This window comes from Aptenodytes forsteri, unplaced genomic scaffold, assembly GCF_000699145.1.
Source record: "Aptenodytes forsteri isolate BGI_AS27 unplaced genomic scaffold, ASM69914v1 Scaffold324, whole genome shotgun sequence".
NCBI lineage: Eukaryota > Metazoa > Chordata > Aves > Sphenisciformes > Spheniscidae > Aptenodytes > Aptenodytes forsteri.
This window is the reverse complement of record NW_008795485.1, coordinates 1,314,588-1,330,091: the sequence shown is the minus strand read 5'-3', so window position 1 is coordinate 1,330,091 and position 15,504 is coordinate 1,314,588. Positions and strand designations below refer to the sequence as shown.

Below are 15,504 nucleotides of genomic sequence, written 5' to 3'. Positions count from 1 at the left end.
GCTAATGAAAGTAAAAATAAGGATGGGGCAGCAATAACCATACGTTCTCTGTGTAACTCGGACATTACCACTGCTATCTTGCGACTATGTTATGGTTACCTTCTTAAGACATGCTCTTCAACCAAGCCACACAGTACTGTTCACTGGCTGCATGCTGCCTCTAATCTGACAGTAGTGAGCATAACATTCCTTTGCACCTTCTGTATATCCACTACTCCTTTTCTATGCTGCTTTTAGGATACCTATAATAAGGGAAAGAAAAGGTTTGAATCAGGGTAGCTCTGGGCACTATGGGAGCACAATCTACAGTCTTACCATGAGCCAAAGGCAGCCTTCATGTGAAAAGCCAGCAAGCTAAGAATCAAGACTTATTTTTCAGTTCTAAAATGTGACAGTGGCATCTCTAACGAGAGAAGGGGAGATGATCCCCCTGATACAGCTCATGAGATCTGATTGATGGAATTCATTGTATCATTGTGAATAATATTCAGGTTTGTACTAATGTATTATGTTTAACTTTGCCAAGAATGTTTTACATAAATACCAAGCTATAAAGCATTCTTGTAGGGTTTTTTGTTTGGTTTTGGTTTTGTTTTTAAACAGCCATATTACTGGAAGCTTCTGTCTTCAATTCAGTGAAATAAGGGAAAGTCTCTTCTGTCAGAGCACTCATTTACTTGTATTGGACTGAAGGTTACAGAAAGTCCAAGGTATGTTGCTGTTTATCAGTTTGTTCTTGGACATTTGTCTATCCCTGGTTCTTCTCTAGAGAAGACAGATTCATGCTCGCAGGGCTCATCTCAATGCTGCTCGAGGACAGAACAAAAACTAGAAAAGCACAAATTAGGAAATAAACTATTCCAGTTTACCATTCAGAGCGGTTAAATAATATTTTAAGGCAGGAGAGAAGGTACAAAACAAATGGATGCGGCCATAATTGACCATTGCTTAAGCCAAAGCCATTCCATACGTCCCCTGCTCCCAGGTTTTGACTTTGATTTTGAGAATAAAGTTTAACCTCACTTGAAGGTTTCTCTGATCTTCAAAACAGAACAGGGAAAGTGAGGGCAGATTATAGGATTCCAGTGCAGGAGGTAAGTGCCTCTGGAAGGGCTGTGGCAAAAGCACGCTCAGCCTCTTTGTTTCCACTTGTATAGAAAAGCCTACTCCATTTCTGTTGTTCATGCCTGAATAAGACAAACCATCATGAGTAAAACAGATTCCATTTTCAAGTTCCAATGAAATCTAGAGCAAGAGCTTTGTCATAGAAGTCAACAACGGAAAAACTTCAGTTAGGTTAACATGGCATCAGAGAGACTCGGGAATGGTCAGATTCCAGCATTTACACAGCGCATTTACTAGAAACAAGTTATCTGTGCAGAGCACAAAGCTATGCATAAGACTTACCAACCTTGATTTTAGTGAGTTATTCATATCCTGCTTGCAGTCAGATAAGAGTCTATATTTAAAAGCTGCTGGGTCCAACATTAATTGAACTGAATGCCTAAGATACCAGCGACGTAGTAGGAGCGACTTTGAGGCTGTAGAAATCTATAGAAAAAAATAATTTCTCTGTCAGATCAAGAAGAGGAGAGAAGTTGTGGGTGGAATTAATTCTGTAACCATTTATTTTCATAAAATTTTAATAGTTGGAAATAACATCGTTCAAGAATGGAAATATTCCATATAAAAGAACATTAAGGCTGTTCATACAGGCAGGAGTTTGCACAATAAATAAGAGGTGATGTAGCGTGCAATTACCAGATTTAGGGGTGTGGCAGTGACAAGCTGTTTTACCTTTGTTAAAATTAAAGCAACTCTAGTATATTACCAAGAGGGACAATGAGGGATCGAGTGAATAAGCCGAGCCACTCACTTCCCTGCAAGCTGTGATAAATGCATTTATTGCTAAGCTTGTGGCAATATTATGCTTTTACTTTTCCAAATGGACAAATTATACATCCTGTGAGTGAAGAGCAAGCCTCCCTTTATACTGCAGTTTTCTAGCACTCCAGTGAGCTTTGTCAACAGCAGCAGCTTATAATACATACATGCGTTAATGCAGGCTTTGTATGCCCATATTCTAGACAGTTTCATGTAAAAACCAAATAAGAATAGATAAGGAAGGACGTGTGCCCACAACGATTTGTAATTACAGAGGAAAAGGACAGATTTCAGGCAACATGATGATTCTGTACAAAAGTTCAATGAAAGGATCAATTGTCTGGTTTCAGTGGAGTTCTCCGCTGGGACCGTCTCAGAGGGACACGTTGGCTGCTTTTTTTCCTTGCTGGGGACTCCACTTTCCACTCCCGTGGCAGGGATGGGCTAGAAGAAGGAAGCAGAACGACCATTTATTTTAAAACACTTTACCAGTCTTTCTCACTGTGATTGCTGTTTCAGACCTGTGTTGAACTTACGGTTTCTCTGGTGATGTCAAACAGATAATATCTCTTGGCTCGTCCTCAGCCTCTTTCTTCTCTGCAAATAATGCATATATTTTCATATTTTAAAAAATGCCACAGATTTGATCATTTGGGTTTTTCTCCCCCCCTCAAGTTAGAATCACAAAGATAACTTGCCTGGAGCTGAACCGGGTGTGTGCGTCAAGCTGATATAACTGACCCCAGCACCAAAAGTCAAGTCATTAATGGTCTCTGAAAGAAAAAGCACATATTAGCAGTCAGCTTGTGACATAGCCAGAGGACAAGGCATGCTGTAGTAGAACACTTAAGTGTCACAGAGTTAAGTATATCCAGTTAATTGCAAGCACATATACATCTCTCTTTTCTAGCCCAGCAGATCTCAGTGTCTCCCGTCCTGCCTCAAAACTATGTGCTGAATCTGATGGGCCATCTGTGCACATCAGCTTCATACTCCAGACTTACAGCCTTCCTTGTACGTGGAGGACATTAATTTAAATATGGGACCTCAGTCATGCACCTCCTTGTCCTACCTAGGTGGGAGAGCCACACCTTCCATTCAAGCTTTGCCATCTTTCACACCACATTAGATTCAGACCAGTTGCTTTGCCTAGTCAAGGCAGAATACGCGGCCCCTGAAGACTGACAAAGGACCTGAACAGCCCTTCCGTAAGGAGCTGCCAGCAGCCAGAAAAGAGGAATCACTTGACAAGGAAGCTAGGTAGAATTTAGCTTGCCTGAATAGGCCATAGTTGTCAGCTGTCTCTTTCCTGTCATTTATCTCAGGAGAGATGTCACAATATTCAGATTTTACTTTACTCAACGCTCTGTTTTATGATCATGTTTCCCACAATCTTTCACAAGGAATTAAGGTAGAAAGCGCTTTATAGGGCAGGAGTTGGAAACTCTGCTAAAAGGACTTCTCTCTACAGACTAACTGGGTTTGCTCTTTAACTACTTCCCTGTCCTGGAAGGGAATCACTGAAGCTTGTAGTGGAAATCCAACTTGATCTATCTGCCTTAGTTGGCCTCTGCATCTCTCAAGACTGACCTGCAAGTGTCCTGACTTTGTGCAGTGTGTGCCTTAACAAGTTATCTTGGTATTAACTTCTCATTAGAGAAGTTTATGTGAAAGGCAGGAAGGGAGGAAGGAAATGGTGGAGAACTGTCATCAAGTAGGGCAGTCAAAGGTGGTGTCTTCACAACATGTGTTTATGTACCACAGTGAAGCAATCTACACTTGCCCAGACCCACTTAGCCATTCTCAAAGTAACGAGCAGGAGTTGAGAAGAAGACCCAAAGACAGCAGGGGAGAGAGCAACAGCCAGAACAGTCGAATGAGGTAAAGAGAAGAGACAGCTGTTCTTAACTTCTCAAGTACAAAATGGTTTACAAAGAACTGCATCTCCAATAGTTTTAGAATGATATACCAGAGAAATAAAAATGTTTTATTTTGATTGTCTACCAGCCTGCAAGACCCAGCACCACCATGCAGATGGCTCAACACACGCTAACTTAAGTGATGATACTGCTCTGTACAGTTTGTCTCCCCGCTGAAGGACACATGCTGCCTCGAAGCAAAGTAGGAATTCAGCCCCAGTACCACTGCAGATTAACGTTCTTCCTCCTTTTTCACCATATGGTGCTTAAGAGAAACAGCCGTGCAAGCTTCCAGACAGAGATATGGCGCTTAAAGATTTCTGCTCTCTAAAAACATGCCCCCAGTTTTTTTGCACAAAGATCACTGCTTGTTGCTCAGGCAGCAAAGAAAAACACTGAGGCAGACAAATCTAGCCAAACAGTGGAGCATACAGAGAAGAGAAGGGTCAGATTTTCCAGTGGATGCACATCACTGCCGCTGGTTTGCTCCTGCCTGCTCGCGATGTCAGGTATTTGCAGACTGCCGCATAGCTGACTGCCTTATTGGCTACATGTCGTTTGCTCTCCTGTGTGCGTGCAGGTCAGGTATTTGCACAGGCAAAGAGTGCAGTCAGGTACGTATGCTTCTGGAACATCAACCCCTCCCCACAACAATTCACAACTGCCTAATGAGAGATGACCTGTCAGACACTCACCTATACTCCCAGCTTAACTGGAGCTCTCCAGAGCGCGTGAGGGTGTTCACCACACTCACAATTCGCACTACAACAGAGATGCCCTAAAGGAGTTCAGCAGCGAATTGACATAAAGGAAGGGAATCTACTGCTGGAACTCAGCTCCATTTGTGTCTTACTATAACTGCCTCCTCCGCTTGCAGAAAGCAACACTGCAGAATGCTGCGGGGCTGTCAGAAAGCATTCCAATAAAACCTAACTTTTGAAGGTCAGGTTTTGTGAGGTGGCAATTCAGCTGCAGTGGACATAAGCACAGCAGACTCTCACAATTTGTGTATTAGAGATTCCTCTCTGTGTATTTTTACTTTAATTTCCACAGCAGAGTAAAAAAACCAAAATCATTCCTTCTCCAATGCTCAGTTCAATTCTTTCTTAGGGTAGAACACACACACACAGACTCAGAAATGACTGTGCAGGTTATTAATCCCACTTGAGCAGATCTCTGTGTTCTCTTGCAATTGTCACAAGTCACTGCCTGCTCTAGAAGCAGGTTGTGGTTCACCTGAGATCCTTTGTTTGGACAACAGGAACCCCCTATCTTAGAGCTGAAAAGGACCAGACCTTGAGTATTTTCCTCCATGGCAGGGTTCTGTAATTCAGCCTAAAAATGCTAAGCTATGCTTCCAGACTTAAGGAGAGCAAATGTCTCAATGCAACAGAATCTTGCACACTTTGGGCAATGTATGCTATTAAGGAACCACGACAACATGCCTCCTCGGCACCCCAGAGTTGATGAAGGAAGAAAAGGCAGTAGCTCTGTTACTTCAGCAGCCCAAAATAAAAGTTCTCCAGCACTGACTCAGTACTGCAATACCCTGTGACATGTAAATGGAGACCGTATTGGACTGTCCTTTCCTATGTACATTATTCATCTGAGACCTTCAGTTTCAGAACGGTTCTTATTTACTACAGCCATTTAGATAAATACATAATCCATAGCTACCAATGACTAATTTTCTCTGCTCTTTAAGGGAGCCATGCATTGCTACCTCTCTCAGCGAATGAGTGCTCAGCCCAATTTGGAAAGGGTTTCTCTGGGTTACACTTACGTTCTGGTGTGCTGATTGCACGGCCCACCACAGAAACATTTTCTCCGTTAGACTGCTGATTCAGGCTTTGAAAGGATACTAGAAACAACAAGGAAATAATTAAGACCAGAAATGTATTCACTTAGAGACCTCAAGGGTCTAACAATCAGGCTGTGTCAACTAGATCTAGTCCAATGCCAGATGAGTTTGCAGCAAGCTTCCTACCTTGCTTGCTGCCAACTGCGCTTGATGGAAGTGATACAGCCGATAAACTTCTTCCAACACTCTTGCTGCGTTGCTTGCTTCTGGCTTCCATTGCTTTCCTGGCAGAGTTCAGGATGGCAAGTGTGTTCAAGGATGCTGGCCTACAGGGCAAAAAACATGACAGAAATAGTGAAGTGATTTCCTTCTGCAAGCCCAGATGAGATACATGTAATGAGGAGAAGGACCTGTCCCCTCCCAATCCCTTATGATCTTAAGCACCAAATGTAACACAGAAGATTATGCTGCAACACTGGTGACTTTCATACCACTAAGTAAGGAGTGGATAAGCAAAGCAATAGCCCTGCAGAATATCCTAACCGGTAATATACGTACCTGCGACCGAGTAACGGCTGTTTCCGAACATCAGCACTAGGTGTACTAAACTCAGAAGGCACAGAGGAAGGACTTGATCCAGGTGGCAAGGACTGTCTCCCACTTACAGGAGACTGAGCATTATTATTCCAGCCACCAGAAGGTACAGCTGTCTCCAAAGATGGAGGTTGCTACAGAAAACAGGAGAAAAGATCACACGTCTAACAATGGATACAAGCATAGAAAACCCTAGATACAAGATGCTTAGACCTACATGCTGTGTGATTAAGAACAGCTCTTTGTGTGATGGACATAAAGGGGTGCTAGGGAGAAAGAAATTATTGGCCAAAATTTTAACAAGAAGCGAATAGGAAGTTTTGATGGGATACATATGTCCTAGTTTAGAGGTCTATATATAGGTGCTCTTTTAAAGTCAGCAGAGAGAGAAAGGTACTTCCAGGGTAGAAGTCATCTGATCTTAAGGTAGGTATCTCAAATAGTTCAGGACAATTGACCCAAGCACATACTTATTTCTTTACATTGACTTTAAAAGAGGATCTGCATGACTAGGACAGATGTAAGTTTCCACTCTGTATACACCTGAAGTCAGACAAAATGAACCCTTTTCTTTTTGACCTGTTAATCACGTTTAGCACTCTGGGAACAGAGAGCAATACAACATGTAAGCACAGCCAGTGGCAAATTAGACTTGGTTTTCCCTTTAAATTTAATTCTTTTTACATTAATTGTTTGCTGCTCCCCTTTGCCTAACGTGTGTTGTTTGTGGTCGTTCTAAGCATACTAAATGACTCTGAAACCAAAGCTTCTGTCAGCAAATGCAAAGAGGTATGAGAACATTACACAACCATTCTGTTAAAAGTGCTGTAACAAGGTCCACAGACATAGAGCCTGGGTGTTATGCGCACACAAACTTTAGCAAAGGAGACAATATGTGTACAGAGTTAATGGCACCAACAACCTCTGCCTGCGCTGCCGAGACCTGCTCTTGGTCTGACTCCTCCTCCCTGGCCAGCTGCTCTTCATATTTCTTCATATCGTACTCCAGCTCGGCTGCCAGCTGCTTGTCCACGGCAAAGAAGTCTTTGATTTCATTTCGGTAATCTTGCATCATTTCCTGGAGCAGTAAGGAATGTTTAAACTCTTTCAGAAATCTCTCCTGACTACTGATTCATGTCTCCATTCAGATCACAGCTGCTTAAGTGCAAAAGGAAATACCAGTTGGTAGAGCAGAGGTGTTTTTAACAGACTAAGAGTTTCGATTCCAATTTGTACTTCAGAACATGAAAAAGCTTTCCAGCATTCAAGCTTTCTGCCCACGTTCCACTGAGGAGGCTCACACGTAACACACTGAGATCCTTATCTAAAATCCCTCCACCTCCCACATTATTTAACACAGTGGCAGTGTCACATCATATGCCTTCTAAATTTCCTTCTAAGAAGGCTGTTCGTTCCATTGCTGGTTGCACATCTAACACATTAACTCAAGAGAGGAAAAAAAAACCCAACAAGAAAACACTTCCCCTTACCCGTAGGTAGTTCATAAGGTCCCTAAGAGCTGGGATCCTCCTCTGCTCCATCAAAGACTTCAGCGATGTGATTATTGGGATGATATTTTCTACGAAGTTCTTCTTTTGAACCTTTGTTGGAACAAGGCATGAACAGTTACACGATGCAATAAAGGAGAAGCCACTCTCTGGTTAGATGAATGGCCTAAGTGAGAGGAGTTATCACTCTATAGCAAGGGAATTACCGCAATTAAGCCTGCTCTTATGCCGCACGCACGTACATAGGCTTTTAACTTAAGTGGAGTCTTTTAAGACACATTCAGCCAGTTCTCACACTGCAGGCAAATTGCCAAAAGGTGCACCAAAAAACATTGTTACGCTCAAATGTTTTACCAGTAAGAGATCTGGGGAACAAATTGAGCCTAGCATAGCTTCACTGACTTCAGAGGAAATGCATTTCTGATCACTCCAACTGACCCCTCAAGTACAAGCATCCTCCACAAATTTAGCCTTAACGTTTTGTTTTTACAACACACATTGCTTCCACAGGTGCCCTCAGATCAGAGTGGGCCTACAGACAGAGCCTGAGTAACAGCCTACAGGCACGGTATGTCATTGGCATTGCTATGTTACTTGGATAATTTTTGTGCAAGTTTCTCCATCACAGAAAGGTAAAATTCCTCCCAGTATGGTGGCCAGCCCTCTTCCCACACCAGATCAAGTGCCATTCACCTGTGAGATGAGCTTTTTTTGTGCCGCCTGCATGACAGCGTTGGCCATTGCCATTTCATCTTCATCAGGCTGAATGTCTTCATCGGGTTTTGACCTCATAGTTGATAGCTTGATTTCTTTGCAGCTAAGGACTGCAAACGTATCCGAGAGCAGCTCACTGGCTTCCAGGTCCAATGGAAGGACCTTATCCACAAAGCATGCTGGAACACACAGGGAAGAAAGAAGAAGTATTTTACTGGAAACAGCAGTGCCAGTAAAGACAGGAAGATAACACAGCTGCATTGAGAGCCTAATGGTTTTATATAGACACCAGTTCTTTCTTTGCCAGATTTTTAAAGACAGACCCTTACCTAGGATGCTGTGGCTGATCTTTGTTGTAATGCTGAACCTCTGCTCATCTGTAAAGTGGTCTAGCAGGAACTTGTAGATACGCATCCTTTTTTCTTTGTTATCTTTTCCCTTCAGAGAGAAGAGATTCTTCGCCCTGTGGTAGAGCAAGACATTTTACAAGGGCCAAGTCACATTATGCGAACTCACAGAAATAACAAGACTTTAAATCAGCAAGGAATATTTGAATGTCACTTTCAAGACCCATAAACCTGTTAGAATACCACACACTCCCACAAATTACATGCAGAAGTCCTCCCAGAAGCATCATGGGGAAGGCAGGACACTCTTAATTTAACGCTGTTTCCCCTAGCTGTTTTCACCCTATTGCATACATAATTATAAAGTGCCACGAGAGCTTTGCTGCAACCAAAAGCTGCGTGGCCAGACAGCCCACCGTTTAGCAAAAAGGAGATACAAATGTGCTCAACTGACCGCACACTCTGGGGGAACCTGTTGTACTTCTCATGTTTCTCATAGCTATTGAAATGGAAGATGCACTCAATGAAGTGTTGGGAGAACATTACTGGATTCCTCTTCAGTAAGAGATGCACCAGGCAGAACTCTCCAAACCTGGAAAGGAGGAAAAGAAAGAACTTATCATCAGGTAGCTTCTAGGAGCCACCCCTGAAACACAGTGTAGGGTTCACAAGCTGTAAAGCTTGTGGATGGTTTTCCTCGGCCAAGTCTCCCTCAATACCACATTTAATTCTTGCCCAGCTCCATCTGGGCTTGAACAAGGGTATCAGCTCATTGACTTTAAGCCTTCTTTCATCCAGAAAGAGATAAGAGGTTTTCAGCATCCACAATACTACTTCATTTTTTTGCCATTAAAGTGAACAGAGACAGAAACAAATTTGAACTTGAATCCAGGCACAACACTTTCGTTATTTAAATAACTTAAAAATTCCATTGTGGCCGAGACACTTACAGTACTTTGCAAAAAGTCAATCACCAAAAGTCCTGCAAGAGCTGCAAGTCAATCCCAGACTTGAAAAACGTGTTTTTGTCTGGATGCAGTCACTGAATGCAGATGCAAAGCAAAAGGCTCCCAAAGAAATAGCACTGTGTTCCTTAGCTAAAGCTCTAGGAGCGTGATGTTGCAATGTCACCATCTACTGGAAAGACATTTTTACATATTAAGAACTCACTGAAGAGAAAAGAAAGTGTGAATATGCACTAGTAAGCAACGATAGGTTGATGGCCCTGGAAACACCCATCTTCAGATTGATTGTTCCAGGTAGAAACAAGTAGCAAGGTGTCCAAGCCTCCCCTGCATTCAGCATCCCCACACAATCTCCCATCCTTAGAGAAACCTGCCCCGCTCTCATTTCTCACGTAATAGAGCAGCCTGAGACTTTGAAACCTACAAAAACTTCATAAACATGCACTTAAAGCCAGTGTGCATAATTCCTCTTACATGTCAAAGTATTACAAAATGTGGTAGAAGGCTTAAAAAGACAAGACATGCCACATAAGGAAAAAAGAGAATATTTAATCCTATTCCTAAAACAAAACCAGCACTCAAGACAGAGCCTATTAGACAACCACGAGGAAGATTTCATAAAGGCTTGGTTCAAAAATTCCTTTTTTCTGGATAACTGAGAGTCAAAAATAGACCAGAGCTGCATGTTTTGAAGACAGCCAAGAACACACACAGCTTGCTACTTTGGGACCTTCAGATGACTTGGAAAGAGGTTCACCACTCCTTTGCTACCATTGCAGACCCTAAAGCGTGAACAACTGTAGAAGCGAAGAGGTTAACGGGATAATCATCTGCTCTCTCACTGAAATTTTTCTTCGTGTGCTGAAGGTGCAAGACTGAGAGTGGTTTTGACTACATCTCTGATCTTCAACTCCTTCATTATTTTACAAATGAGTATTTTACCTGGCAATATCTGGATTTGGATCCACCAAGACACTGACGAAACGGAAGAAGAGACAGTCTTTCCATTTTACAAACTCCTCCTGTGAGAAATCGGCAGACAATAAATTATCAACCTGAATCAGGAAAAACCTAGCGTGAACCTTCAGACTGTAGTCAGGACAATATCTGATGGAGCCTACCAGAATGTACATCAGGCAAATGAGCAAGCTATACAACTTCAGCTGGAGGTACATAAAAAACACCCCAAGACGACAATGTTTTGGAGGATGCTTTAAACAGCATAGATATCACAGCGGCAAGCATCTAGGTTTACCACAGGTATCAATAAAAAAGTAGAAACATGAAAAATCTGTTCTCCCATCCCAAGGCACATATGCTCTTCAACACTGTTCTCAGAGCCAAATGCATGCCAAATCTGCCTTGGTTGGCTTCACATGAACATTGGGAGGGTAAACATCTTGAGCCTCTCAACGCTTAACATCTTTAGAACAATAAGCAGAGACAGTAGGAGAAAAAGGTGCTGTGATGCTTGTTATATTCATTCACATAGGAGTGAAATTGAAGGGAATTCAAAGAAACAAAGAGAAGACAAGAAAAGAGGTAACCATTGACTAAAAATAATCTCATTATCCAACTGTGTTAAGTGTCCTTGATATGATTTCTGCCTAGCTAGCAAAAAAAAAAGCAGTAACAAAATACATAGTTTAAAGTCTTCTTGATTAAGTGCAGATTAATCAAGGTACAAGCAATACACCCACTGGTCAGGTTGCCAGTATTCAGCACGACAGAGGTACTTGAAGCGGGCTGTCAGATACGTGCTTAGGTCCTCTATTTACCTGCAGAAGGTTGGTAAGCAGGATCAGCGTCTGCTTACGGATGAAGGGGTTTGGGTCCTTCAGACACAACGATATGTTGGGAATGTACCTGTCCACCATGGATGTGTAGCGGATACATAGATCACACATAATGATGACAACGTTATTGCGAACAGCCACATCATGTGACACCTCCAGTTCTCGAGCTAGAGCTGCAATGCATTTCTTTGCCAGATCCTCATGCTGTAAACACAATTTACCTGTGAAACAGAGACGAGACTGTCAGTGCTGTGAATATATTCTTCTTAACCACCGCAGCCCAGCTTACTGCCTCCTTTGAGTCTAATACAAGCCAAGAAAGGAATCAGGAAGTAAACAGGGGAATACACAAGAAACACATGCTGAAACTTGATGAGCAATCTGCACGATCTCTCAAAGAAATGATACTTCAAGGAGTTCTTCCAAACTCCTCTTAGACCTATAGTGTGGGTCTCTATGCCAAATTCCCTCCTTCACAGAGAACTATTTCTGTGTACAGGGTATTATTCAAAGCAGCTAAAAAGAACAGCCCCAGCTGTCATAGGCATAGCAAGGAGACACCCACCTCTAAAAGCATCACTAAACCAACTCAATATAAAATAGCCTGCATTCTAACATTACTTCTCCCTAACTGTTTCTAAGCTCTGTACAAAAGTATTAAGCTTCCCAAAGCAGTTAAGGAAAGAATAATACTATCTATCTGCAAGAGAAGAGACTTGTCCCTAACCACAGAGGTACTACAAAACCAGAACTTTCACTTAGTACTCTCCATAATGCCGGAGATGTAGATTTGACCAGGCTTCCATCACAAAGCAGCTCTTTGTTCATGCTGAGGAGAACAAGTAACTATGTGTAGTCATTCTGCTCTGCACCAAAAGCACCAGGTTTTCTTCATCCTCTGTTGAGCACCTTACTACATGTAAGATGACCCTTCAGCCAGACAGCGACCAACTCCGAGTACAAGGACAGTACAATTCTGAAGGACGTTGCTAATTATTAATCACTGTTAATGCATTAACCACTTTGAGAAGCAGTCGCATAGATGGCAGTATTTTTATGGTTTGTGCAACTTGTTACCATGGATATCTGCATTGCTAAAAGCTATGAGCTGAGGCAACGCAAACATTGAGCACTGTGGCTATCCGTTACAACTGACACAGCTTTTGAGCAGAACTTTAACCAGAAAGGCTGAGAATTGGATACACGAGGGCACACTTCTACTGCGGGATGGCACTTACCTAGAGTAATGAATGCATGAGCTCTGACCACTGGAGGCATGGCTGATCCTCTGAATTGGGACAGTGGCTGAGAAGCTGGAATTTCCTCACCATCTCGAGAACTAGACACTGGGAAAGAACAGGTCAGGAATGAAAACATGCTTTTCCGGTAAACAGTGTTGTCTGTAAATGCAAAACTAAAGGCAGTAAGGAGAGCGCCTCACATTGGTCCTCGTTGACAGAAGAAGCCAAAATGGACTGAATCAAAAGAAAGATGCGTTTCTCCACTTTGGCTGGACACAGCTGCGCAGCCTCACCCAAGATGAAGAGGTGTCTCACCTACAGAGATAAAGCAACACTGCAGTCAAAAGGCAATAGCTGAGCTGCAAATTAAGTCAGCAGGAGTCTGTATGGTACTTCTCCAAAAAGAACTTAAAATTCCCTCAGTCCTTTCAAGAAGACAGTGGCTTCACAGAAGGTGAAGCTTTGAAACAGAAATGGGGTGTGTATGTGTGTTTAATACACTATAACCCCCATGCATCTGCTAATAATATTGAAATACTCCTTAAGGCATTCTATGCGTTTTACAGACTCATTTCCCAAACACCTCATCTGAGAGGTATGAGTGGAAAAGCAAAGAAAAACCATGTCATTCTATTCAAAATACATGGGGTATCGTAACCTTAATGCAATTGCTGATGTATAAAACTGTTGTATGCTCCCAGGCCCATAAATACCAGATTTCATCACGAGCTTACACACAAGGTGTGCACATCAGTATTTTCCTGTGTAACACAGTTATTGGTGTGAACTTTAAGGAAAACCAATTTCAAGTACACCTACATCCTTTGACCAATCTGTGAAGGGGAACCAAACTTACCAAGAGATCTTCTTGCAGCTGCTCTGCTCCATCCTCTTTGAGGACTATATTCGAAATATAGCTTTCACAGGTGGATACTAAATCTCCACACACCTGGTTGAGCAGCTCCTGTTCCATAATTAAACAAAATTAATTTGGCACTTTATTAATTAAACAAAATGTAGCTGTAATATCTGCCCACACATGAATCCCTAATCTGAAAGTCCTTATATGCTTTTAATAATCTAGGTCCTATTGAAATCAATCAGACAGCGCCTTAGAGTTTTAAAATTCTTCCTGCACATCAAAGGATGTGTGCAAGTGTCAAAACACCTTGGAGAATCTGGCTTTTAATGATCCACAGGCCTAGGTTTACTTCATTATAGAAATCACACAGATTTAAAACAAAAAGGATTTAGGTGACCGTTTCATGTATATCCAACACATTTGAGGTTGTCTGCACGAATTTTTAAATGTTGTTTGGAAAATGCAGTTCCATTCAAATGAAAACACGATGCAAATTCCAAGGGGTGGAGGGGAAACAAAAAAAGCTAATCGTCAACCAGATTGTGATGAAAATAAAGCATCATTTCTCTTTTTCTACCATCTAAAACTGGTAACATAAGAAACCAAATACATACAGGTGTGGCAGCTAAGCTGTTAGAACTGCTAAAGTGACCATGTACAGGAACATCTGCATTTGGTTGTAAGCCAACATACTGTGATGACTATACCTAGAAGGGAGGATTTTCTAACTGTCAATTTCAAAACAACAGAAACCATCAATCCACCCTGGCTTCTGAAGCACAGGGTGTGCAGTTTTGCATACTATTTACTAAACTTTATTGGGATGCTTATTATAAAATAGCTGTCATCAATATTGAAAGAGAAACATAACACATACACAGAGAGAAACCTTTAGCAAGAGAGACCTGCATCAGTTTTAGCTTCTTTGCAACTCTGCTCAGGCTCAGCTCTCTATTTTACCACCAAAAGATAGCCTACCTTCTCACTACAGGGGCGGAACAAAGCTATGGCATGAAACAAATGGGGGCAGAAAAGAGAAACGTGCAAATGATGTGTTATTAACTCCCTGTCTGGACCCATGAAAGACGTCTAGAAAATATGTGTATTACAGCAGCTCTGATACAGAATAATCAGAGCTTGTAGTATAAACCTATAGCTTCGAACTGGACCAAGCCTGAGAAATAGCTGGTATCATAACAGCACAGCAATAGGTCTCCTTTAGCAATTCTGTAAACTTTGACAGAAGGCAAATGCAAGGTGTTTCAGGTGGCGGGGTGGGGGAAATAATCCTTCTGAGGAAAGAAGATTTCTTACAAGCCCATCCTTAGCTACAGGATGCTCTCCAGCACAACTGCAGTAAAGCAAGTAAGAGAGCTGAGCAGAACAGACTCAAGTTGCTGGAGTCAGATCCTCTTTGTTTAGAGAGCTAATCAACCTACAGACTGGAGACAGAAGCTGCCTTCAAGAGACAGCCCTCCTAAGCGTGAAACAAGCTGTTTTAAAAGATGTATTTTAAAAGTCACACCTGTGCCTCCTCCAGCACATCTGCATACGCATGGCAGAGCTTCTGCAGAGTTTCTACAGCTGGGCTAATCACCTCCAAGGGACACTGAGACTCACGCAGCCAGCACTTGATACTATCTGAAAATGAGATCATACACATAAAACGAGCATTTTCTAAGCTTTTCAATTGCTTATGGAGAAGAAATAACTGTTAAGATGGGAGGCATGAACCCTGCCTTCCCCTCTGCAGTTTCCCCGGGCCACTCACCAATCAGCCTCTCACAAGTGCTTCTAGGGAGGTGCTTTGCAACATGACCGATGACACACAGTATATGTCCCGTAGTATCAGTGCTCGTGTTCTGCTGCCTGA

The 15,504-nt window shown here is 42.2% G+C and overlaps 1 protein-coding gene across 1 annotated transcript in view; it reads right to left on the bottom strand.

Moving 5' to 3' along the window:
- Nucleotides 1–948: 948 nt before the first annotated feature.
- Nucleotides 949–15,504, bottom strand: part of NCAPD3 (non-SMC condensin II complex subunit D3) — a gene marked incomplete at its 5' end in the record, with an annotated part of 29,417 nt that continues 14,861 nt past the window's right edge. The window contains 17 exons of the mRNA XM_019472599.1: nt 949–1,040; nt 2,583–2,657; nt 5,587–5,664; nt 5,791–5,930; nt 6,163–6,332; nt 7,121–7,276; nt 7,689–7,799; nt 8,400–8,599; nt 8,750–8,883; nt 9,222–9,359; nt 10,675–10,754; nt 11,511–11,749; nt 12,767–12,874; nt 12,970–13,084; nt 13,626–13,733; nt 15,157–15,272; nt 15,403–15,500. Of these exons, the coding sequence (XP_019328144.1) occupies nt 949–1,040; nt 2,583–2,657; nt 5,587–5,664; nt 5,791–5,930; nt 6,163–6,332; nt 7,121–7,276; nt 7,689–7,799; nt 8,400–8,599; nt 8,750–8,883; nt 9,222–9,359; nt 10,675–10,754; nt 11,511–11,749; nt 12,767–12,874; nt 12,970–13,084; nt 13,626–13,733; nt 15,157–15,272; nt 15,403–15,500 (2,158 nt within the window). The remainder of the gene's footprint in view (nt 1,041–2,582; nt 2,658–5,586; nt 5,665–5,790; nt 5,931–6,162; nt 6,333–7,120; nt 7,277–7,688; nt 7,800–8,399; nt 8,600–8,749; nt 8,884–9,221; nt 9,360–10,674; nt 10,755–11,510; nt 11,750–12,766; nt 12,875–12,969; nt 13,085–13,625; nt 13,734–15,156; nt 15,273–15,402; nt 15,501–15,504) is intronic.